Here is a 24,878-nt window from a genome sequence, read left to right as displayed (position 1 = left end):
AATCCCTATGCAAACCATTACTTTAGGCAAAGGATGCAAATGACCGAGGCAACATCTATCCAACAGACTTCAAGACCTTTCTCTGGTTTTTAGATTATTTTATGAATATTCTTAGTACAAAATTGTTTTTGACAGAAATGAACTATTGCTGTGGGCAGTTGTGTGCCCCCTGTTGCTTAAAAGCAGCAAAGCAGGGGCTTTTCTTATATCACAATGCATTTAAAACCATAAAACCCATGACCTCGTTAAGCATCGCTATTAAAATCTTAAGACTACAACTCAACTTTTCCTTTATTTACTCAAACAATAGATTTTTTTGAGGACTATTACAGATGGCACATCTCAGATCTCTTCTTGCCTGTTTCCTACGTCTCAAGTTTGAAAAACTATGTTAACATGTGAAGACAGAGCTGCACAGCATGTTCTGTATATGATTTAGCAATCAGATTTGCTATTGGGGCTGCTTTCACTTATGTGATTTCCTTCATCGCTAAGATGTTACTTTACTCACTGCAAACATCTACATCATTCTTGCCTCAGACTGCCTGAGAGCATTGTCTGCGGTTTATTTTTATCAAGTATTAGGCTGCTGCAGCCATTCCTGTGTGAGCCAGGCATCTGAGGACACTGTTAAAATGTTATAGTTATATGGGGGTTATACGTTTAAACTACAGGTTTGCTCTGGGAGAATTTATTTTTTAAACACGATTGCAACCAGAAGATTATTCTTGATCGTACCAGTGTGTAAGCGCTACGCTTTTTGTCATACATTTTTGTAATACAGATTAGTTTTCAGTTTTATGTATCCAGTTTTTTCTTTATTATAACAGTAACTGTGATTTGACAAAACAGGAGAAGTACGTTATAGATATATTAACAAAGAAAACTCACAATTTCTGGGGAGTTTTAACACTTTTATCTTTTTTCTGGTAAGGTTCAGACAGACATCTCTTTTCTTCAAAACCTGTGAAGTTTAACCAGTTTAAACTCCATAAATCTAACTGTAATCAATACATTGGCTTGTTGTTTTTCATTCTCATTGTGTCAGAATTCATCAATATTCAGGTTTAATTAACTATAAATGATTTAGTCATGGAAGGAACTCCTGCTGTTCTAATTTCTTTGACACCATTCCCTTTGTTGCCACTTACACCAGTTTGTCGCTGTCTGCAATTATCTCTCATGCTCATCTGATTTATTATTCTATGAGCTGGAAGTCTCAGTTGGACATCTTTGCTGCTGTTTAACTTCTTCTTTTGAACATTTTGGCTTTACATTTGTCCAGTTTTGCTGGAAGCAGTGCAAGAGCTGCACAACTACAAGTATAATTAATGTCACAATCAGACAGTGAATGCATATTTACTTCTGTTTCCCATTGCAATATCTTCAGTATTGGCTTTAAATACATTAAACAATTAATGCACATAGTTAATATGTTTAATGAACATATTTGTTAGAGTTTGTGTAATAATGATAGCTGAAGAGCTAAATTCTCCTTTATTCAAAAATGGCTTTAGCTCCATCAGTTTTAATGAAAAGCATCTGTGAACAGCAACTTTCAACTCTTGCTGCAAATTCTCAATTATACTCAGCTAGTTACTTTGAGTGGGTCATTTTAACACACAGGTAAGCTTTTAATAGACCATGCCATTGTAGCCCTGTGCATATATTTAGCATTGTTACCTTGCTAGAAGATACACCTCTGCCTCAGTCTGAGGAAATTCACAGCCTCCAACATGTTTCTTCCAGGATTGCCCTGTATTTAGCTGAATCCATCCATGTGACATCTGCTCCTGCAATCCCCATAGAGGATTTAAGTTTTCTGTCACACATAACGTGTTGCATGTAGTTTAAAATGTTTTGGGTTATCTGAGGTAATGACATTTTTTCACATCTTTGTTGTGTCAAGTAAAATGTTTGTACAGTACTGCTGATGGCCTCCTTTCAAGAGTAGCTTTATTGTTGCTACTCTTCCATAAACACCAGATTTATGGGTGTACAACTGATTGTTGTCCTGTCATCGGATTCTTCTACTTTAGTTGTTGATCTTTGCAGCTCATCCAGAAATACAATGGCCCACTTGACTGCTTCTCTGATAAATGTTCTTACATGGCCTGTCAGTTTAGCTGAATAGCCATCTCCTAGTAAATTGCAGTTGTGCTGTACTCCTTCCAATTTCGAATGATGGATAGAAGAAGTGCTCCATGAGATGTTCAGCGTTCACAATATTGGTTTATAACCAATCCCTGTCCACAACTTTAGCCATGACCAGCCTGCCATGTTTCTTGATCTTCATGCAGCTGTTTGTTCACAAACCTTCTGAGGCTTTGCAGATCATCTGTATTTATTCTGAGATATAATTATACCCAGATGGACTCCATTAATTAATTACATGACTACAAAAGGCAATTGGTTGCGCTGGATTTTATTTCAGGGTATCCAAGTAAAGGGGGCTAAATACATATATATGCCACACTTTCCATATTTGTATTTGTAAAAAAAGAAGGGAAAACCGTGTTTCCTTTCATTTGACAGTTATGTGCTTCCTTGTGTGGTTCTATTACTAAAAATACAAATAAAACACATAGACGTCTTTGATTATAAAATAACAAAATGTGAAGAAATTCAAGGAGTGTAAATACTTTTTCAAAGCACTTTGAATATGTGGACATTAACATAAACTCACCTTTTTAAAAATTCCCATTTAGATGCTAATGTGATGAATATTGTGTTATGGTTGTGATTTCTTTAGCAAGCCAAAATGTGGATTGTCTCCTGGCATCTGTGAAGCTTTTAAAAAGACACAACGCTGCTGCTGTTGAGGAAAGTCACAGATGTTTCAGCTCTGCCTACTCTTTACATTCACATACACCTTTTAAAATGATGAATAATGATCTGTTGGAAAACAGTTATGCAAGCTAATTTTCTTTTTTATCAACATAATTCACACTAAATGTCGCTTAATTGTCACTGAGCGTATACTTCTACTGTTTAACAAACTGACATTTTTGTGGTCCGTTTCATTTCAGTTCTTCAAAAACAGAGGGTCACTTTGTGGTTATGCATTTAATCACTCCATTAGAATCAGTAAACCAGTGATTGGTGCTTTAGCCACAAAAAAACAAACTCATCCTGCACGCTCACACGCATTAACATCAGTGTACCTAACTAGATTGGGTTTTCTCTATCCCTCTGCCTTTAACCATCCTCTCTCCCTTATTCGCCTCTTCTCCATCCCCTCCTCCCCACAGCGAACTGAAGCAGAAGCTGGATGAGGAGGGCAGTCGCTGCCTCTTGTTGTCGCGGCAAACTTGCTTTAATCAGCGCTGCTGCATCCGCTGTTGCTCGCCCTTCACCTTCCTTCTCAACCCCAAGCGCCAGTGCTGTGATTGCAACTACAACGTCTGCAAAGCCTGCCTGATCTATAGCAAGCGGGACAAAGCCTGGCTCTGCTGCGCCTGCCAAAAGAGCAGGTAACATCAGTGTGTGTGGGTTTGTGTGTGTTACACAAGGAGGATGAATTAGACATAAGGTCCTGACAGTGATGTCAAAAGTTATCAGAGTCTTTCTATCCTGCCAGGGGTAATGATTTAGCTCTAATATTAGGTGTGTGAGCAAAATTTCCAAAAGGGTTGTAAAGAAAACAGCTCTGTGTAAGGATGTTACCCAAAATCATAAAATTTGCAGAATTTTACTTAATGATAATATAATGTTTAACAAACAATGTTTGGTAATAGTTCTACATTTTTTGTGGTATACAGAGGTGGGTAGAGTAGCTAAAAAATGTACTCAAGTAAGAGTATCACTACTTCAATATATTTTTACTTAAGTAGAAGTAAAAACTAGTCATCCAAGAAAAATACTCAAGTAAGAGTAAAAAAGTATTTGATTAAGGGGCTACTTAAGTAATAAGTAACTATTTAATTCTAACGTCTGATTTAATAAGTAAAAAAACATCCTATAATCAAACAGACAAAAATATAAAAAAGTAAAGGTAAAGTAAGTAAAGATTTTAAAGAATAAAATAAAACATATGTGAAAATAAATAACATCAGTACAAAATAACTAATTTAGGCAGAGGAAACAATACTTTTTTTTTGTTAATCGATACTTTTAGCAGGTCATGTATCTATGTTAAAACACTGCAAAAATATTTTCAGTGACAAGATATACTGTTTACGGCATTTTCATTTGACCTCCAAGTGGCTCAGCAGATAGATAATAACATGAAAACTTTGAAGCTTGTGTGCATGCAAGTCTCATTTTAACATTAACTGGAAGTGTGTATTTGTCTGGTGCATTTTGTTGAAACATCCTTGTTTTTTAGTCATAGACATAACTATACGTTGATAGAGTAGACAGAAATTGTACTAGAGTAAGAGTACTTCAGAATAATATTACTTAAGTGTGCAGCAAAATTATTCATTTTTTTTCCAAAAGGCTACTTAAGTAAATGTAAATGACTAAATTTAACTACCTACCCCTGCTTGTAACATTCCTTTTATTCAGGTTCTTTTTGTAAAATAAGATATTTTGAAGTCTAGAAATAAGAGTAGGCTAATATTCTGGCTTGAAATAAAAAATACATTTGGCTTGCATTTCTTTTTTAAATAAAACATCAAGATACATTTCTGAAATTAGGATATAAATTATTTCAGATTTGTGATGGATTGTGAACCTTGCATGAGCTAATTAAGCATATGCTCTTGTATCAAATCCATTGTTTTTCAGCAATTAGATAGTTGAAAACCTTGGATGCTTTAAAATGTTCTACATGTCTTCGAGTAAATCAGACACAGGTTGTTCAGACCAAAACTTTAGCCACAAGCTTAGGCTATGTCATTTTAGACCAGTGGCATTCTAGGTGTGCTTACTTCACAAGGGTTAAACAGTAAATGGTCTTCACTTGTATAACGTTTTAACAAGTCAGAGGACTCCAAAGCAACGCCCTCGGAAAGTTAGTAGCACAATAAACCATCAAGTGGCAGGAGCAAAAATGTTAGCTGCAGACTCGCTGATTGTAACATACCTACTAACCCAAGATTAAGTCCCACCTTGTGTTAAATCTATAATTTCTGCTTTTAAAACTTCAGGATAAGTTGTAATCACAAGAGATTTTGAAAGGCAGTCCTTTTCAATATTTTTACTTGGGTGGTTTATTTATGAAGCCCTAAATACAGTTTCTCTTCATAATACAGAAAATCCATAATGCTTCATTTTAAAGTTAGGCCCAAGATTATTCATACTCCTGGACGATTTAGATTTTGAAATTATATGTTGTTTGATTGTCCTTGTTTTGATAAAATGCCTAGTAAAAAAAAGAATCATAAGAAAAAAAAAAAAGCAAAGTCATATGATAGACATGTAGTGACTAACTATTTAAAAAAAGTCTGACTTATGTATTGCAGACTTTCCTGGGTGCACATGGGCAGAGATCATCTTTACTGTGTGTAAAAAAAAACAGGTTCGAGATAAAGTACTTGTTGAACATTAAATTGCCGTCTGTCTCTCAGGTTGCTGAAGACGCAGTCACTCGAGTGGTTCTACACAAATGTGAAGATACGCTTTAAAAGGTTTGGCAGTGCGAAAGTGCTGAAGACCCTCTACAGGAAACACCTGGCAGAGCACAGTGCTCTTTCAGAGCTTTCTGGTAAAAACATTGTCTCTGAATAGAAACCTTTTTACGTCTTTTCTGCAGGACTAATCCTACACTGAGTTATTCTCTATGGAAAATTATATTGTGTATAATCACCTATGGAGGCTTATATAGTTTTATATTTGCTTTACATAGCAACGCAGTTAAGAAAAGTAGAAATCAGGATTAACCTTTTTTGCTTTCAGCTCTTTTAAATCTTTCAGGGCATTGTGCCTATGGTCAATAAAAACAGTCGATAAAAGATTGGTCTGAATTCAGGTATGAGTCCAAACTAAGCCACACAAACAGAATAGAAAAGGTCTCCTTTTTTCATATATTCCAAATGTAACAAACAATAATTTGTGTTGCTACTTTTAGCTATACTTGCATATTACTGCATATGAAGTTATTTTTATCTGCCTGAAATCTCTTAAAAAAATTCACATTGCTCTGATTTATTTCTGATACAGCACCATGTACAAGACCTACAAGTTAGGTTTTTATTTTTGTCTATTAAAGTACAACTTGAATGACAGTGAAATCTAAAACCGTGTTTACACAAAACCCCAATCCAGATAAGAAAACAGCTTTTTTTAAAGGCTAGCAGGTTTAGACAATCAAATGAAGAAAAGGTACATTAGGAAATAAAAAAGAGGAATTGCTGCATCATGTACTAAAATTATTTATTAAAAATGCAAGAAAGGAAGATTGGAATCAAGCTAATTTCAGTTTGATCAGCCTTATATTTTATTAATAAGACTGATAAGATTTTTAATCCACAAACAGGAACCAGGCATTAACAAACTCAAAAATCTGACATTTTTTCTAATCAGTGAATGCAGCATACCTAACTACCAGGTTACAGTAACAGCAACAACACTCTTCAGTGTTGGCACTGTTAATAAGGGAAGAAGATGCAATTTTTCAGTATTATTAATATACTATACTATATAATATTAAGATTAAGTAGGAGAGAGAAAACATTCTAACTTTGGAAAAGTTGTCTCTTTAAATCCGAAATTTATATTATGGATCTACCTTCTCTTGTGATCACACAGTGATTGCTGTTTTATTAATCATCATGGGTTAACCATGCTAATCTTTAATGTAATACACTTTGAGTGTTTAAAAGGTTAACTACATAAAAATTTTAGGTTTGTTTTTAGAGAACAGTTAAAACCTTACTTACTGAAATTGCTCTCACACTAAGTGTAATGTTGCTTCTGGTCCTGATTTGAATAATTAATGGCCGTCTAAAAAAATGCCTTCATCACCATCATTATATCTCTGTATAGGTGATAGATCAAAACTTGGCTAAAACAATCTGGTCTCAGTTCAATAGAGTAACTTATTTATTTTTAACAAAATCTTAAAGTAAAAAATATAAAAATATATATATTTTAAATGCAAGTTTTCTAAAACAGCCAGATAGCTAGAAGTGTTAAAATTTGCAACATATTTCGAATAATCAAGAACAGAGTCCCAGATGTTGAAAAGATATCTGAGCAAAGAGCTATAAAACACATTTCTTGATGGAAAAGTGAAGGTCATTTAGGTTTTAATCACAAACTGTTAAAAAAGAACATTTCAAAAAATAAACGTGCTGGTCCTTTTTTCTTTATTTGCTGTCAAATGCATAAAGTTTTGTATTTCTACTCCTAATGTTAAACGTAATCTATAAAAGCCTTATCTCTTTTCTTGCTGGATGTTTATGCTTCTTTTAACCTTGATGTTCCATCAGTGATGGTGATGAAAAGGGGCTTTGGTCTCTTATGTAATAAAAAAGATTCAGTAGACCACCAGGGAAATCTTTTCAGTCAAAGCCAGAAATGACTGAACAAGGAGCTTTGTAAGAGACAACCGTGCTGAAAAGGAATTTATTATATTGAACAGTGTTTCCTCCAACAGCATCTGTTTCAGCATCTAGATCCTATCAGGGACAAAGCCGCAGTACATCTCTGCACCATTAGTTCGCCAGTCTCTGATCTGACTGAACTGGCTGAGGATATTAGAGTATTACGTGTGTTTTGTGGAGGAGAGGTCGCTGCCTGCACATGATGCAGAGCTTTGGACCCTGTGGGAGGATGACCAACGTGAGCTAACATCATGCCACCTCTCCTCTGCTGTTTGCAGCTCATACTGTGTAACACACAGGGTCATGCATTTTTATCATTTGTTTATTATTGACATGTGCTGGAAACAGTTTCTTTCTGTGTAAAATTTGAGCAGCATATTATGACTCAGAAATAAATCACTGTTCCTGGTGCTTTGCATAAGAATAACTGGAGCTGGATGAACAGCATCAGCAATGGTTGAGCTGACATTTAGAAACTGAGCAATCCTGAGTCTTGTGTAACATTTATAACTGTGACACGTTTCTCCTGAAGACTAAACTCACTGAATCAGGGATGCTTGGAGACATCTCCCTCTGAAAAGTAAAGCAAGACAAACTTGCATATACAGGGTATTGTGATCAAACGTTTTGTGGAAAGTCCATGTGTTTTAAGATTTTAATCAGTAGCATAGATTTAAATTGATTAAAGTTAAACACAACATTCCCTCTAAATGAAATCATTATGTTGTCATTCAGGTGTTTCAAAGCAAATGTAACATTCAGGAAATAGGGCACGATTCTCTGTGTCTGTGTCATTCTCAGGATTAATATAAACTTTATTGTTTATGTGCTGCTGACAAAAGTATAAAAAATAATTCATTTATTCATTTGTTTGGGTTGTGTCCAAATATGTGAACTCTTATGAGTTTATAAGTTGAGTTTGGTGGTAAAAATCTAAACCGAGATGGTGGTCAATTTGAAATTTTTATTTTATTTCATTCAGGTTTAGTCTATCCAGACATGCTTTTTGTTTTTTCATTTTATGTTATCAGTTTGACAGAAGTTATTTAAACTGAAGTCAGCCAAGCATTTCCTTTTTTTTAAATCCTGTACTATCTGTCGTTGTACGAGAGTCACAACATAAGCAGAATAATACAATAGAACAAACACAAATCTAAAAAGAAACTCTGATGGTGGCCAAATGCCAGCTCTCTCAGTCTGCTGTGCAGTAACTGTCTTAAGGACCATCTGCATTTAGATTTATATTCATAGACTTTGCCCTTTTGTGTTGTAGAACAATCTGACAAAGATAGATATGGAAAAATCCAAAGTTTTACAGTGTTTTCAGATGTTAACCCACCCCCACAAAAGTGTCTGTTTATATATTATGTGTATTTTTTTTGTCAAATATGCCAGGCCCATAAAAAGCTTCACCCGTACACATACATGTAATCAAAAATATTTTAGTAATATAAAATTAACTGTTTTTCTGTCATTTAAATTTCAAGGAACTTTTAATTACAAGCCAGAAAATATCTACAGGGAAAGTAGCTTATCAAGCTATTTGTCTAAACTTGCCCATATCTAGATTCAGAGCAATGTTTAAAAAGTTTAGAACAACTGGAGCTCTGACAAACTAGATGAGACACGGACCCAAGTTGCAACACACACAGTGAGGAGCATGTTGAAGGATGGGAAAAAATCTCCTAAATTTACTTCTTAAGAAATCAATGTGATTCTACTAGCGTGAAATTGTGCTACCGCAAAAAAAAAAAAAAGTACATTTATTTTTAGATGCTGCATTTTTAAAACAGAATCCTGAAAGGTTGTATAAATTGGTGGGTTCAGGTTAGCTGTCATTTTCAATGGCTGTTTTGCTTATAAGTCTGAAGACTCGGGTCGAATGAGGTCAGAATCATTAGATAATTACAACTTACCAAACAAAACCCTGCCTGCACCACTAAAGTACAAATATAAGCATCAGAGATAATATGGTGCCGGAAGTAAGAATTAAGGTTAATGTCTGGTAATTTTCATAATACGTACCAACTTAACATTACTTTGTTAAATTGATGTACGTATGTACCCTTTTAAAATGATTGGTATGACCTTGTTCCCCACACTGTACTTTCAAACAGGAGTCTGCTGCAGACAGCTCAGGTTGTCCAGTAATGCCCCACACGTGGCCTCACTAATGCACTTATATAACCACAAATGGTTGCATTGTTGCAGGAATATTTGCATGACGTGAAAAAGAGCTCAGGAGAGAAAACTGTCAATTATGACTGAGCTCTGCTGTGCAGTTATCAAGAGTAATTCTACTACATCCATATACAGCTCAATTTAAGTGTTTTTGCTGAGAATATTATTTGTTGTTTTTTTCAACCTTTGTGTAAACATAAAAAATATGTCTGCAGATTTAAAGTAAAACATGAAAGAAGACAAGCCAAAGCACATAAATGGTTGTTTCTATTTGTGTCAAAACATACAGTGGTCTGCAAAGTATTTATACACCTTTTTCTCATTTTGTCATACTGCTTCCACAAACATCGGTGTATTGTATTGGGATTGTAGGTAATAAACCAGCACAGTGTAGTGCATAACTGGTAATAAAATGATATTTTGTATTTCAACTTTTTTTTTTTACACATTTTTCACTGCATTTACGATGAAAAATTGTTTGCTTTTCATTCGGGGGTCTTCCAGCTTTATTGAAACTTAAATGTTTACCAATTTCTCTTTTTTTCAGATAGCTGAAGCTCAGTCAGACAGTGTTGTAGAACATCCATTTTTATGCTTTGCCACTAATTTTCAATTGGATTCAGCTCTTGACCATTCTATCACATGAATACAGAAGCTCAGACTGTGCATTTAGAGTTGTCCTGCTAAAGGGTGAATCTCTGTCCCAGTTTAAGACTTTTGCAGTCTCAGCACGATCACACTGTCTCCATTTTGCACCAATTATCCCCACCAACTCTGGCCAACTTCCCTGTCCCTGATAAAGGAAGCATTTCCACAGCATGATGCTGCTATCACCATGTTTCTCAAGGGAATCGGTGTGTTCTGGGTGATGTGCCGTGTTCATTTTTAAACACACATTGTTTTTGTGTGTAGGTCAGTTAAGTTTTGGTTTCATCTGACTAGGGATTTTTTTTCCTAATGTTTGCTGTGTCCCTTAAATGGCTTGCAGAAAACTGTAAACTGGACTTCCTCTGATTTTCTTTCAACAATGACTTTCTTCTTGTCACTCTATTAACATAGTCCATAACATGAAATCCCAGTAAAATACACCAAAGCTTGTGGCTGGAAGGTGACAAAATGTGAAAATGGTTATTAATACTTTTGCAAGGAACAAACCAAGCAGTCAGTGATTAAGAATAAAACTTAGGATACACTCGCTTAGATTGATGTGGTTCAACATGTTATTATAACCTGTGATATGTCATGTTATATTTGGAAATTCTAAATGAATGAATGAATAAAAATCAAGGGTTATCCCTTTTCATGTCTTTAATCCTATGTCTTATTTAAAAGTTTAGTGTGATATGGTTTCAGGTTTAATCCCTGCCTGTAGTCTGTATGTCTGTCTTTTCATATACACGCAGAGTTGGGTAGTAACTAGTTACATTTACATTTACTCAGTAAATTTTGAATTAACAAATGTACTTCTATAAGTAGTTTTACTGCACCATAATGTTTACTTAATATCACTACCCATCTATAGTTACTTCACTGAATGACAAACAAACATATTTTAAACAAGCGTTTTTGTTCTAATGATATTTTCTGCTGAGCCTGTTGTATCATTTAAAGGTCAAGTGAATATACAATAAATATATATTGTACTGGAAGTACTTTTTTTCTAACCTGCATACATTACCTACTGTAAGTATTGGTTTCAAAAGTTGAGGAAGTTGAGATTTGGTGTGTTTCTTCTACCCAAATTTGCTGTTTTGCAATGATTTGATTTATTTTTAGACATTTTTCTATTTTATTATTAATGTACCAGAACATGCACGTATTTATATATTGTTTCCGTATGATTACATTGTTTTTCACAATTAAATCAGCTTAAACAGTGCTACTCAAGTACTCACTACTTAAGTTGCCATTTTACTGAATACTATTTACTCATACTTGAGCATTTTTTTGGATGACTACTTTGTACTCTTACTTTGGAGATATATTGAAGTAGTGCTACTCTTACTTGAGTACAGTGTTTGGCTACTCTACCCACCTCTCTATATACATGTCAACATCTTTGTGTATCTGCAGAAGGCAGCGCGTGTGATGAGAGCATCTGCAATGAGGGCAGTATCTGTGGGAGTGACTCAACTTTCTACAGGCAAACTGAAGGTGAAAAAACAGTTTTATAAAACTTTAATCATGCTTGTTTATACCATAAGGCTTATTTTGGAATTAATGGTTAAAGTCAGACAGTTGCTTTTCATTTACAGCTACATTTTGAATAAAAATACATGGCATCCTTTGACAACACAAAATGCATTTATATTATGTTCATGATGTTCCCTTGAGAAAGTGGATGGACTAAATAGTTTTCTTTTTGACTCATTGATAAGTCTGGAATCAAGCTTCATGTTAATAGCAACAGATGAATCAGAATGATGGCATAGTCTGAGTCAAAATTTGCGTGTTTGATTACTTTTCTTCCTACTTTCAGTTGTTCAATGTTACGCAGCTGGTGTCAGAAATGAGAGGATTAACATTTCACTTTGTCAGTACATTTAGTACTGATGTTTTATTAAATTTTTTAAACAACACATCAGTACACTCAGAGTAACTTACTCTCTTTGTTAAGTTAGACTTGGCAGGGAGGAGTAAAATGGCATTTCATTTAGACGATACATCCAAATGCTGTGATTTTAGCTGTTGAGTATTAGAGTTTATATTTAACAGGTGTTTTTTTGGGGGGGAAATAATGTTTAAATTATGAAGTTTCAGGGTTTGGAAAGCCTTTGCTAACCTAGTATACACACTTTACAGCAATGAAATGGCAGGGAAATAAATGGTTTGGTTCTGATATTTTGTGTCAGATTCTGAACAGGATCACAAACAGATGCACTACTCTGTGTATTCTGTCCCACTCTGGCCTCACTTCCCCCACTCTGCCAGTTCACTGCCCTAACAGGATGAGTGCCTGAAAACATAAATGAAAGGTTGCTGTTACCCAGTGGCCATGCCTCTGTTGGCAGAGCCACAGGAATGAGGGAGTACAGCCAGAATTAAACTGAGATGCACTCAACATGTTTTACATATATCTAACGGAAATATAAGCTGTTAGCTGCTTCTGTTTTATTAATGTTTGGAGGATCATGTTTCAGATGGGTAATAGGTGCCTGCTGTGTTTGTGTTCAGAGCACAGTGTGGCAGAGACGCTCAGTGTGGCCCTGCGGGTTGCAGAGGAGGCCATAGACGAAGCCATTTCTAAAGCTGAGTTTGACACCTCGACTCAGGTTATTTAGATTTCTTCCTTCCTTTAAACAATCTGTTTCAGGCTATGGTCTTAAAATGGTCCCAAAAATTAAACTTGTTATTACAAATAAGTAACAGCAGTTACTGCAATGAAGCCATATAAAAATATTGCTGTGTAGTCTAGTAATGCATGCACATTAGTGTCATCAGTGGTCTTACCATAATGTCACCATTTAATTTGACCCTGTGTCTGCTTGATTTCTGACCCCGTTTGGATCAGATTAACTGAGACCATCCGGATTACAAGGCTGCTAAATGGCACTTTAATACTACAGTATAAATAGTGTCAGAACTAGCACCATAAGAACCACTGAGTCACTTTAACTTGTTTTACCAAACTACTGTTGACATGAATCCAAAAGAATATGGCACCTTGCAAAAGTATTCATACTCCTTGAACTTTTTCAGATTTTTGTAAATTCATCCATAACTTTTGATGTGTGCTACTGGGGTTTTATGTGATAGAGTTGACAAAGTGGCCAGTTAACAAATGTTAAGAAATAAAAACCAGAATGGTCTGTTGTGCAATTGTATGCATCCCCATTACTTTGATACCCCTAGTTAAAATTTGGTGCAAAAAGTTTAATCTTGTCCACCAGTATGTATTTAATCCCAGTATAAATGCTGATATTTTGTGAAGGCCTCAGACGTTAGTTAGAGATAAGACGGAATCAAGGAGCACAGCAGACAGGTCAGAGAGAATGTGGTGCAGAAGTATGAACTAAGGTTAGAAAAATTAATATATATATATATATATGTGTAACCTTGCTGAACTTAGCCATCCAATAATTCAGCTCGGTCCAAATATAACTCTGCGTTGTGTCGGATAATGAATAATGGCCAAGAGACACGATGAGATGAAACGCTGTTTATCTTTTTTTTATCTGCATGAAACAGAACATGTAGTGGTCAGAACTCAGGCTCATCACAGCAAATACAGCACATCGTGCTCTTCTCTCATTTACTGGCCTAACAACAATATTAAATACATTTCTATTATAAAGAAATACAAAAAAATAGAAAAATATGTACCTGCATAAAACAGAACATGTAGTGGTTAGAACTCATCACAGCAAATGCAGCACCTTGCGAGGAATACCATTTCACATTAGCATCAAGCTAACGGACATTTTCCCACAGTGTTAGCATAAGCGGACCTACCTCGTGCTCTTCTCTCATTTACTGGCAACAAGGTCCCTGTGTCCACTACACTTATCACAGCTAACCTCCAAGAGATGGCGGTGCTTCTCCTGCTATACATGAACCTAAAATGAAAAGTATTGACAAGTGGAATCCAATACATTATTAACTTTGTTACATATGTATATCCAAGACTCTGAGCATCTCAAAGACCACTGTTCATTGCACCATCTGCAAATTGAAAGACTATAACAAAACTGTAAGGAGAACTTTAATCAGAGAAGCAGCCAAGAGGTCCATGGTAACCCTGGAGGAGCTGCAGAGATTCACAGCTCTGGTGGGAGACTCTGTTCACAGCACAGATATACGTTTTGCACTTTACAAATCTGGCCCTTATGGAAAAGTGGCAAGAAAAAAGTCAAAGTTCAAAGAAAACCATAAGAAGTCATGTTGAAGTTTACCTCAAGCTATATAGAAAACATGTGAAAGAAGGTGCTCTGGTCAGATGACACTTAGCTTGATTTTGAGTTAAACCCAAAATTAGTCATACCCCCATCTGATCTAAATTTAAGATTATTTTCATTCAAGAAGTTTTTATTTTTTACTTTTTATAGGACATTAGACAGCAACATCTCAAATGATAATGACATATATTTATATTACATTTTATTCAACATGGTATGTCAAAAATTATACTCTTCTCAATAACCAATGGAAAAATCCTCATTGGCATTACATTGATAAACCCTTTTTATAATTACTGACTCAATTTTTACATGTTTTCACTGTTATTTTTACAGTTTATCTATGCTGATGAGATCCAAGTCTTTGAGGTTAAAAGGCCTCCTGGCCATCACCCTAATCTTTAGACCCCTACACAGCTTCTTCATAACGTAGAACATTACTATTAGTTCCAGTCAGAAGACTAATATGGTAAAAAACATTACTTTAAACTTAAATCTGCAGGGCTTATGGATAATTTTGGGCTTCACTGCATGGTTGATAAAAAACGAGTACTGAACCCACCTTCCCCATGGTGAACTATGGTGACAGCAGCATCATGGTGTGGGAATGCTTTTCTTCAACAGGCATCGAATAGTTTATGGGAAGACCAATGGAGCTAAATACACGGCAGTTCTGGTAAAAGGCTACAAAAAATGTGAGACTAGAGTGGAAGTGTGCCGTCCACCTGGACGGTGTCCTTAAACATACAGCCAGACCTAAAATAGAACAGCTTATATCAAAGCTTAGTCATGTGTTAGAATGGCCCAGTCACGTAAAATATGTAAATCCAGCTGATAAACAGTAGTTAGCTGTGTGAGTTGGGGGGGAGAGATGAATACAGATGCATACCTCACTTCTGAAAACATAAAACTGAAAAACATCTTTCTTTCTTTTTTTACACGTCATAATTGTTTTGCTTTATCTTGCTCTCTCACATAAAATCCCAATGAAACACATTCAAGGTTTTGGTTGTTATGTGACAAAATGTAAAAATACTAAAGTAGTATGAATTCTTTGGCATGGCACTGCAAATAAAAGAAGGTTCTATGCAGTTTTTGTACCTTAAACTCATTTTAAGTGACTCTTTGAAGAAAAAATGAACACTGGAGATAATACATCGGACTGACTCTTGACTCTTAACACTTCTTGATTAGATAACAGCTCTCACTAGTCATTGTAGAATCTCTGGTGAATGTTTTAGCCCTAAATCTTCTAATGCATACTTATTGTATTATATTGTCCAGACAATCTAAGTTAAATCCTTATAAGTGTCTCTTTTTATTCACCTTTCATAACCAATCTGTGTAGGAATCTCAAAGCCTCTGAACTCAGTACAGCAAATATGTATGCCCAGTGTATAAATTTAGAAAGTAAATCATCTCTGTGGTTGAGTGGTCCTCTATAGGTTTTCTTATTGTGTTTGTGTCTCCTCAGGAAAGTCAAAATGAAGCAGTTTATCTGCTGGAGCACAGAGGAGAGCTCATTGAGGAACTGGCCCGAACCATTGTGCAAAAAGTAAACTGAGCTTGAACCAGATGTTTTATACAGTATTATCAGGTTTATTTATCCTCCGCTCAGTAGGTTTATGAAAACAAGAAATAAAAGGAAGCCCAAAAGGGTTAAATTTATACACTATTTACATGATGAAAATACAGGGTTCATCTGTTCTTTGTGCAATCGAAGCTGTTTGCATAGCTAATCCTGCTTTCTTTGTGTATAAGATCATTAGCAGAAGAAATGCTTTGGCTGAGATGAGGGCCGAGTATGACCACGGCTGGGTTTCTGAACGCAAAACAGTCCCTCATCATCATCACTCTGCTTGCGATGAGCCATCTGGATCCCTGAAACAACAAGTAAATCTCTGAGTAAAAAAATATCTGTTGTGAAATGATTGCAACATTATTCTTTAGTTTTTAGTGTCTAGCCCAACTATTGTCCTATTTTAATAGCTTTGTTTTTAACTATGTTAAAGCCCTAAAATGCAGAGCATGTACAGCAGTGAGAGCAGCAACTACACCCCCGTTTTTTAGGTGGGGGAGCAAACTTATGACTTTGTTCCAAAATTGGATACAAAACAGTCTGACCAATCTCTGCAGTCTTATAAACTCTTGGTTAATGGGTATTTTTCCTTTTTGAAATAAACTAAAACAGATATCAAAAATAATAGTACATTTTAGCTCCACCCTGCTTATTCGCTGAGTTCTATCCAAATCAACCTCATAGATTTGAAAATAAAAGTTGCTTTACCTCTACATGATCTGTCCAGTCAGACCCTTAAATCTCTCACCCACTATAAATCAGGTAAAATAATACAGAAACTTTGCTGTTCACTGCAATGTTCAGGTGGAGGCTGCTTCCACCTTACAGTCTAAAGCAGTGCCATGCGATCACACGCTGTTGTCATGCAGTCCGTCTGTTGCAATAACGTTTTCTGCCATTTGTACGAACAGCATCCAATTGACCATTTTTACCTAAAATTTACTCTAAACTTATTAGCTAGTATTTAATTAGTATTTATTAACTAGTATTTAAAACTTTAAAAACCTTGGTACGGTTAAATACTTGCAACCAGCCCATACCTAAACATTTAGGAAGACCAGTCATTTGGCCCTGATGGCAAAAACATTCTCCTCTAGCTGCAGTCTCCTCCTTAAACTGCACTTTGATCTGCTGCAGGGAGGCTCACTGTATATCCACTTGTATAATTTAGTAATTTACAATACCCATGCAACTCAAAGGCTGCAAAGTACTAATTTCTTTCCTACGTAGCTGTATTTGTATTTCTCCAGAAAAGGAGTAATTGACTTACTATGATGATCCCTTGTGGAGTTTTTTTTTGTCTCATACTGACCTCTGCTGGTGAAAGAAGCTTATCTAATTTATTAAGTTCAAACAAAAAAGATGAAAGAAACAGAAATTGTTTTTTTCATTTGAATTTTTCCACGGAGTGTTGTCTATCTCTCCTCAGAGATCAAATTCAGCCTTCACGCTGCTGGATAACAGTCCATCAGCTCTGAAACCAGACTTCCCTACAGCCTTAAAGAAAGAGGGCGGTGCGTCAGCCATGACAGCATGGAAGAGTGTAGATCGACTTGACAACTCTGGTAAGAGGTGGCTTATGGGTAGCCGCTGTGTACATCCAAACAGTATTGAAATAGGGTAACTTCTTTTCCAATTCTATTGAAAACCTCAAAAATGTAAATAATGTACATTTGATGTAAATATTTACCAGGTCTACAAAATAAAGAAAAGGAAACCAGGGGGTGGAAAATGTTTATATTTTCAGATGTTTTTCCCTATCCTATTGTTTAAAAGTTGCATCTGTCCATCCACCCATCAATTCGTCCATCTCTGATTATTTCCATATGTAAATATGTAAAGTCTGAGAACTGTACAAACATCTTCCATATTTTTTTTCTTTTAAATGGAAAAATCAGAGTCTGAAAAAGTTTGGAATTATGACATGAGAAATGCGTAGGAACCCTGGTTGTTTGGTATGTCTTTCCTAATTTTGTACATGTTTCCTGCTTGTCTGAGTAATACCTGTGTCTGTGTGCATTTGCTGGAGCTTGATTGCAAATGCTTGTCTTCAGTGTTGCAGAGCCCGGATGGGAACTGGATCGCCATGCAGGGCGGCCTGCTGTCTAGGCCCAGCCTCCTCACTAAGAGGAAGAGTCTGGTCTACAGTGCCTTGGAAAGAGAGTCTGGAGTGGTTTCTGCCTATGAAGGCCTGGGCTCTGACAGTGAAAACAAAGCGGATCCAGACAGCTCCTGGGGTGCTGTCCTGCAGGAGATTCACAGGAAGATGATGGACTGCAACTTAGCCCAGCACGACTTTAGTGACCTGGCACTAACAGGCCACCAGCTCAACAGAGATGATCCGTTTTCAGACTCTGAGGGGAACTGGAAGCCTAGCAAACCTCTGATAGCTCTCCTAAAGCGGAAGGTGCCTGCAGAGTTCAGGAAACCTACTTCATCCCGTAGGACTAGCATCATTGATGTAGACTTTAACCTAAAAGAAGCAGAGAGGGAGAAGGATGAGCTCAAGGTGTCTGATGAACAAGAGGAGGGAAAAACCAGGAAATTCCGGAAAAAGAGGAGGAGCAAAAAAGAGCCAGCAGCGTCTTCTTCAGTGTCGGTAAGAGGAAAAAAAGATTTAAGTACAAACTGATGGGACGATCAGTCATTTAACTTACAGAATGATCACTGATAACTCAGTTAAATAAATAAGTCCCATTAAAAGCACAAACTTCATGTATTTTACTGGGATTTTATGCCATAGTCCAAGACAAAGTAAATGGGTTTTAACAAATTAAAACAGGTAAAGTGTGGCTCACATTTGTATTCAGCCCCCTTTACTTTGATTTCCTTAATAAAATCCAATGCAGCCAATTGTCTTTCAGTGCCACCCAGTTCCTAAATAGATTTCATCAGAGTGTGATTTGAACTAAAGCATGAAAGCAGCTGTTCTCTGAAGGCCTCAGAGGTTTATTCGAAAACGTTACTAAACAAATAGCATCTTGAGTAGCAAGGATCACAACAGACAGATCAAATAAAGTTATGGAAAAGCGTAAAGCAGGGTGAGGTTATTGAACAAAACCCCAAGCTTCAAACATCTCACAGAGCACTATTCAAGCTGCCATCCAATGGAAAGAACATGGCACAGCTGCAAACCTACCAAGGCATGGTGGTGGCAGCATCATATGCTTTTCTTCCATAAGGGCAGGAAAGCTGGTCAGAATTGATGGTAAGATGCAACCCTGGAGGAAAATCAGGTGATTTCAAAAAGTATTGAATCAGTAGGGTTAAATACAATTGCACACCCCATCTTTCTGATTTTTATTTGTAAAAAGAAAAACAAAAGGGAAACTATTTATCATTTTCCTTCCACTTCACAATTACGCACTACTTTGTGTTGGTCTATCTTGTAAAATCCCAAAAACGTCTGTTAAAGTTTGTCTGTAATCTGACAAAATATGAAAAAAATACTATTACTAAATTGTGTTATTAACAGTGCAATTTTTATACATTTTCAGGATTTAAACACCAAAGACCACTTTTATTCACATCCGTCTGATGCTGTAGTTTCTAGCACCTCCGCAGCCACAACCCCTGAACCTTTTAACCTCAACAATGAGTTCACTGGAAAAGCAGTCAATCAAATCACAAATGACTTCACTTCAAAACTGCACCTATGCCCAGCCAGTGTTTATGAATGTTGTACCAGAGAAGAAGAACCAGATGAAGGGAGAGATGAAAGTAATGATGGAGAGCAGGGAGGCAGGAGACGAAAAAGTGAGTGTGAGATGGATGTTGACTTGAATGGAGGAAGAACAGGTGAAGAAGAGAAGGAAAAAGATAATGAGGAGTTGAAACACAGATTATATAGGCTTGTTTCCCAGGCCAGCCTTACATACTTGTCCTCTACTGAAGATGAGCCAGATGGAGCGGGACAAAGTGAAGGGAAATGGGACAGAGACACAGATGTGGAAAAGGATGATAAAGATCAGGTGCTGACAGACCTGACCTATAGGCTCTGTCAGCTGGAAAAAGAAGTCAGAGCAACGCAGTTCTCATCCACTGAAGATGAGCTGGACAGAATGGGCATTGAAAAGGAAAACCTGGAAGATGAGTTTGGAAGAGGGGAAGACCTTGCTGTTAAATTATGCAGATTAGCTAACGAAGTCAACGCCAGCCAGTATTCTTCCACCGAGGACGAGCTGGATAAGGTGGGAAGAGGAGAGGACAGTGAGAATGTGACGGATGAAAAAGTGCTGTGGATTCTGCAGCCAGAAAATACTCAGCTGCGTGATTTGGCCAGTTTAGTCAGCGCCTCCCAGTTTTCCTCCACCGAGGATGAGCTGGACAGACTGGGAGATTATGAGGGAAAACAGGAGCAAGAGGAAAATGGTTACAACAGGGAGATAAGAGAAATGTGGGAGGGAGAGGAATCAATTGGAGACATAGATATGAAGATGTTTGATTTGACAGGTGAAACTAAAGAGAGGAGTGAGGAAGGAATGTATCAGCCAAAGGTTGAAGATGACACCACCGGCATACAGAAAAACACGCGAGTAATAAGAGATGGAACAATAGAAATGGGGCAGTTATATGACAAATACCGACAAATCTTTACAGAGCCAGTTGAAAGACAATACATAAACTTAAAAACAGAAATGAAGGCAGAGAGAACAGAGGCATTACAAGAAGGAAAAGCTAAAGAAGAGAAAGAACCACAGGCAAAGAGGATAGATGAAAAAACTGAAGAGGAGTTTCTAGAAGAAAGCGAAGAGAGTAAGAGAAAGTTAGACACAGACTCAAAAAGCGATGAAGACGATGCAGAATTTGACAAAATAATCAGCAGCATGTTGATGATGACTCTGGAGGACATGCAGGCAGAAATGACGGACAAAGCTAGACAGACCGAAAAGGGAAAGCCAGGGAATGACAACGGAGAGGGAGGTAGTTGTTTCAGAGAGAGGAAAGATGCTACAGAAGAGACAAACGATAGGTCAGTGATACAAATATTTATTAGTGAGAAAACTGATGGGGAGATTTCTAATAAACAGCAGAAAGGTAACAGTACAGGTAGAGACGAAAACACTCATGAAGAAAACCGTAAGGATATGACAACCATTAAAGAACTCCTAATAAATGAAACCAAGCTAACAAGTCCAAAAAGCAAAGAGGATAGTGAGAACCAGGATGGACGAAGAAACACAACGAAGTCAGAGGAAGCAGAGATGAACACTGATGCCACAGACTGTGATCAGAGAGGCAGAGATGGAAAAGTCAAGGAAGAACAGGAAGCTGAAAACGTGGAACAGAGCAGCTCCTGTGCTCATCCAAGGGAGTTCCTGTCACCAGAGGAGATTCAGAGTGTAAGTACTGCAGCTGTTTCTAGCATCTTTTTTTTAATTAACTGCAGAGAAGGTGAGTCTCTGTATATATATATAAATTATGATGCAGAATCTGTACATTATCGTCTTTACTCCTAAAGCATTTAACATCAGATCCATGCTAAGGGAAAAATTCATGAAGCAGTTTAATCTCCATTTTTTGCAACTATTTCGCCAATATGTTTTGCTTTATTTCTGCAGAAGTGATAAAGGAAAGGCTTTACATTTTAATTAATCCTCCTGGATGCCTTGACATTTTTTATCTATTTAAAGTTAGATTTTTGCTGAACTTCAGTTGTGGTGACTCGAGTAGCATACAATTTGGCCAGGTTGCGTGGTTCAGGTTGAAAATTTATTTGTCATAATTTTTTATTTTTTTTATAAAGTCTTTCATAGGCCTTTTAGACAAAGAACGTTTAAAATTTTTTCTGCTATTGACTACCATTTAAATTATATATATATCAGCTGGATACCCAAGTACTTGTTGTTCCTGACCACCTCCACATCATTTGAGAGCAGCTGCAGGGTAGACCTGGATCCTCTAAAGTCCACACGCAGTTCTTTCAGTTTTGAAGTGTTCAGGTGCAGGTGGTTGGCTCTGCACCCCCCTGTTAAGTCCTCAACCAGACTCCTGTGCTCCCTCTTGTGATCATAACGCACACACCCCACAATTAGAGTGTCATCTGAGAACTTCTGTGTGTAGTAGGACTCTGAGTTGTATTTGAAGTGAGATGTCTAGAGAGTGAAAAGGACTGGAGAGAGCATTGTCCCCTATGGTGTTCCTTTGCTCTGAAATGCAGTCTCTGATCCTGACAGGCTGTGGTCTCCCTCTAAGGTAGTCAGTGATCCAAGTAACCAGATGCGAGTCCACCATAAAGCACTGATAGAATAAAAAAATATGTCAGATTGTACAATTATATGTAGTCCTTACAATGTACAATACAACATAGATGTACTACAAAGGTAATGCAATTTATAATTAACTAAAAAGAAACTGCTTGTGCACATCCTGTTAACATCTACCTGTAAAATTTTTAAAAGGTTCTTTGATTTTCAGTGCGGCATGCTGGCTCTCACACCACCTCCTGCAACCGACCCGCTAACCCAGATTTTGAAATTATGACCGAGTTGCTCCAACATGTAGTGCCTTAATTTAATTAACAGGAATTTGAATGATGTTCAGTAGAGGATGTATTGACATACTTTGTCTGAGATCTGATAACCTCACCCTGAAGATGATTCTTTTCAATTCTAACTAACCTACTCTTGTTTCCTCTGTATGTGCTGTCTTATCCTTTTTTTCTTTCCTTTATGTTAACTGTAGGGTAGTGATGTGGAGCTTTACAAAACTATAGAGTTAATGTCATCTCTGCTGGAGCAAGTGAGAGTGAGCTCGTTTAAATTTAACCCTAACCTGATATTAAAACCTGAACACATTATAAAGCTGGAATATGCACTTTCCATTAAAATCTTTTTGTCTAAGCGTCTAATCAAAATATCCAATATAAAAAACATTTAAACTTGTTATGTGGAGCTTTTTATCCCCCTTGCCACTGTCTTCCATGAATTAAGGTTTATTTGTTATAATAAGTGCAACATCTTTGTCATTTTGGTGCAAATCAATATCAATCTGACGTTTCTCCACATTATTACCCAATTGTGATCTATTGCAAAGATTAGAGACCCACCCTTTTCATTATGTACTTTTCACTTTCAGTAAGGATTATGCTTAAATAAACAGTCAAGCATTGTACACTTTTCCACATCTGTTTAATGTCTAATTGCACTAAAAGTAATTAGAAGAACATATTCAAGAGAAGTAAAGTTGCACCTATTTATATTTTCAGGATTTACAATTTGATTTACACCACAATTTTGGTAAAACTTCGACCAATTTTGGCCAAGTTCAATCTCTCTTTAAGGAAAAATTAAATCAATAAATAAATGATATAAATACTTAATAACAGCATTTATAATATATATATCTATTTTTGTGTGTTATTAAGAGCAGAAATTACATTACACTATGCAGAAGAGAAAGCAGTTGCTGATATAAGGATTCAGAGGCATTAGATACAAGCCGTCCTCTGAAAAGTTGCTTTCCTTTCTGCAGACCAACTCCGCCAACCTCATCAGGGGTTTAGGCTAAGATTTATTTTGATAAAACACTCTGAAAGTCATCCGGTAAGGCTATATGCACAATTACGCACTGAGAGTGCAGTTTTTGATGGCGGTTTTAAGTCTGGCTCTACATGCCGCAGATTCTTATGACAAGAATTTCATTGGCTAAATGCCTATAGCTTCCCAATCACCGTCGGAGCTGATAGGCAAGAAACCTATGCAGGAGAGTAGGTGAGACTTGTATCACATAAAAATGACATATGGTGTATATAATTGGATCTGGAGACCAAAGGTTGACTTAGGTCAAAATAGGTGTCAATCAAAAGAATAGAAACTGGCAGTCTGTTTGGCTTATTGGTGTTAAGAATTTAATTGAATATTTTGAATGTTGATGTTCTGAAAGCAAACCCATGTACTTCCGGATCCTACGCGGGCCTCCGACTCGGAAGTAGGATTTTACTAATCTTTACTAATTTACTAATGAATTAACATTTGAAACTGGTTTTAGTCTTTTATTTTAGCGATTCACACAATGATCCTTACTAAAACAGGATTCTCTGTGTTTCAACCTCTGTCTATCCTATAACAGACAGAGCTTGAAAAATCAAAAGGATCAAACAGAGCATCTTTGCTGTACTTCATTTAGCTGTCCTGTTACCGGCTGTGTATCTCACTCTTCTTGCAGCCTGAACCTCAGACAAGTCGCGACTTGTTCCAAGTTATTGAACGAAATACAGTACAATTTTATTTACAAAGCATATTAAAACTCTATTGACAAAGTGCTTTAAATGGATAATACAACTACAATTTTGATTTAGGTTGCACTATACATCAGTTATATCAGTTGTTCCCTTGACTTCAGTTTTAACAGTTGATTGCTTGGTGCATCTATAGAAAAAAAAAAGTAAAAAATAACCTGTGTTTTTGCATTGTAGAGATACTCTGCAGCATCTTTACGCAGCATCACCACTGAGGTGCTGAAGGTGCTGAATGCAACTGAGGAGCTGTTCCAGGGTGTGGACGGACAAGACAAAACCCAAGTCTCTACAATCTCGCTGCCCCCAAACACAGACCCCCAGAAACTTGACCAACAGTTCTGGAAACTGGAGGAAAATGTTAGTCCAGCAAACAATTTGCTTATCACACATTATGTTTTAACATGTCCCACTGACACATCAGGCCCCAGAGAAACCAAGTGGTCATGAATATTAATTCAACTTACACATTTTAGTTCGGTTTAGTTTTTAGTTTA

The 24,878-nt window shown here is 36.6% G+C and overlaps 1 protein-coding gene across 1 annotated transcript in view; it reads left to right on the top strand.

Annotated features, from left to right (window-relative positions):
* Nucleotides 1-24,878, top strand: part of myripa (myosin VIIA and Rab interacting protein a) — a 38,700-nt gene that overhangs the window by 9,601 nt on the left and 4,221 nt on the right. The window contains exons 3-12 of the mRNA XM_047368452.1: nt 3,252-3,473; nt 5,514-5,650; nt 11,745-11,825; nt 12,846-12,943; nt 16,041-16,121; nt 16,328-16,459; nt 17,575-17,710; nt 18,200-18,744; nt 19,643-21,487; nt 24,562-24,741. Coding sequence (XP_047224408.1) covers nt 3,252-3,473; nt 5,514-5,650; nt 11,745-11,825; nt 12,846-12,943; nt 16,041-16,121; nt 16,328-16,459; nt 17,575-17,710; nt 18,200-18,744; nt 19,643-21,487; nt 24,562-24,741 — 3,457 coding nt within the window. The remainder of the gene's footprint in view (nt 1-3,251; nt 3,474-5,513; nt 5,651-11,744; nt 11,826-12,845; nt 12,944-16,040; nt 16,122-16,327; nt 16,460-17,574; nt 17,711-18,199; nt 18,745-19,642; nt 21,488-24,561; nt 24,742-24,878) is intronic.

The sequence above is a fragment of the Girardinichthys multiradiatus genome, chromosome 6 (genome assembly GCF_021462225.1).
Source record: "Girardinichthys multiradiatus isolate DD_20200921_A chromosome 6, DD_fGirMul_XY1, whole genome shotgun sequence".
NCBI lineage: Eukaryota > Metazoa > Chordata > Actinopteri > Cyprinodontiformes > Goodeidae > Girardinichthys > Girardinichthys multiradiatus.
The sequence above is the reverse complement of the archived record's forward strand: the minus strand, read 5'-3'. Positions and strand labels throughout refer to the sequence as shown.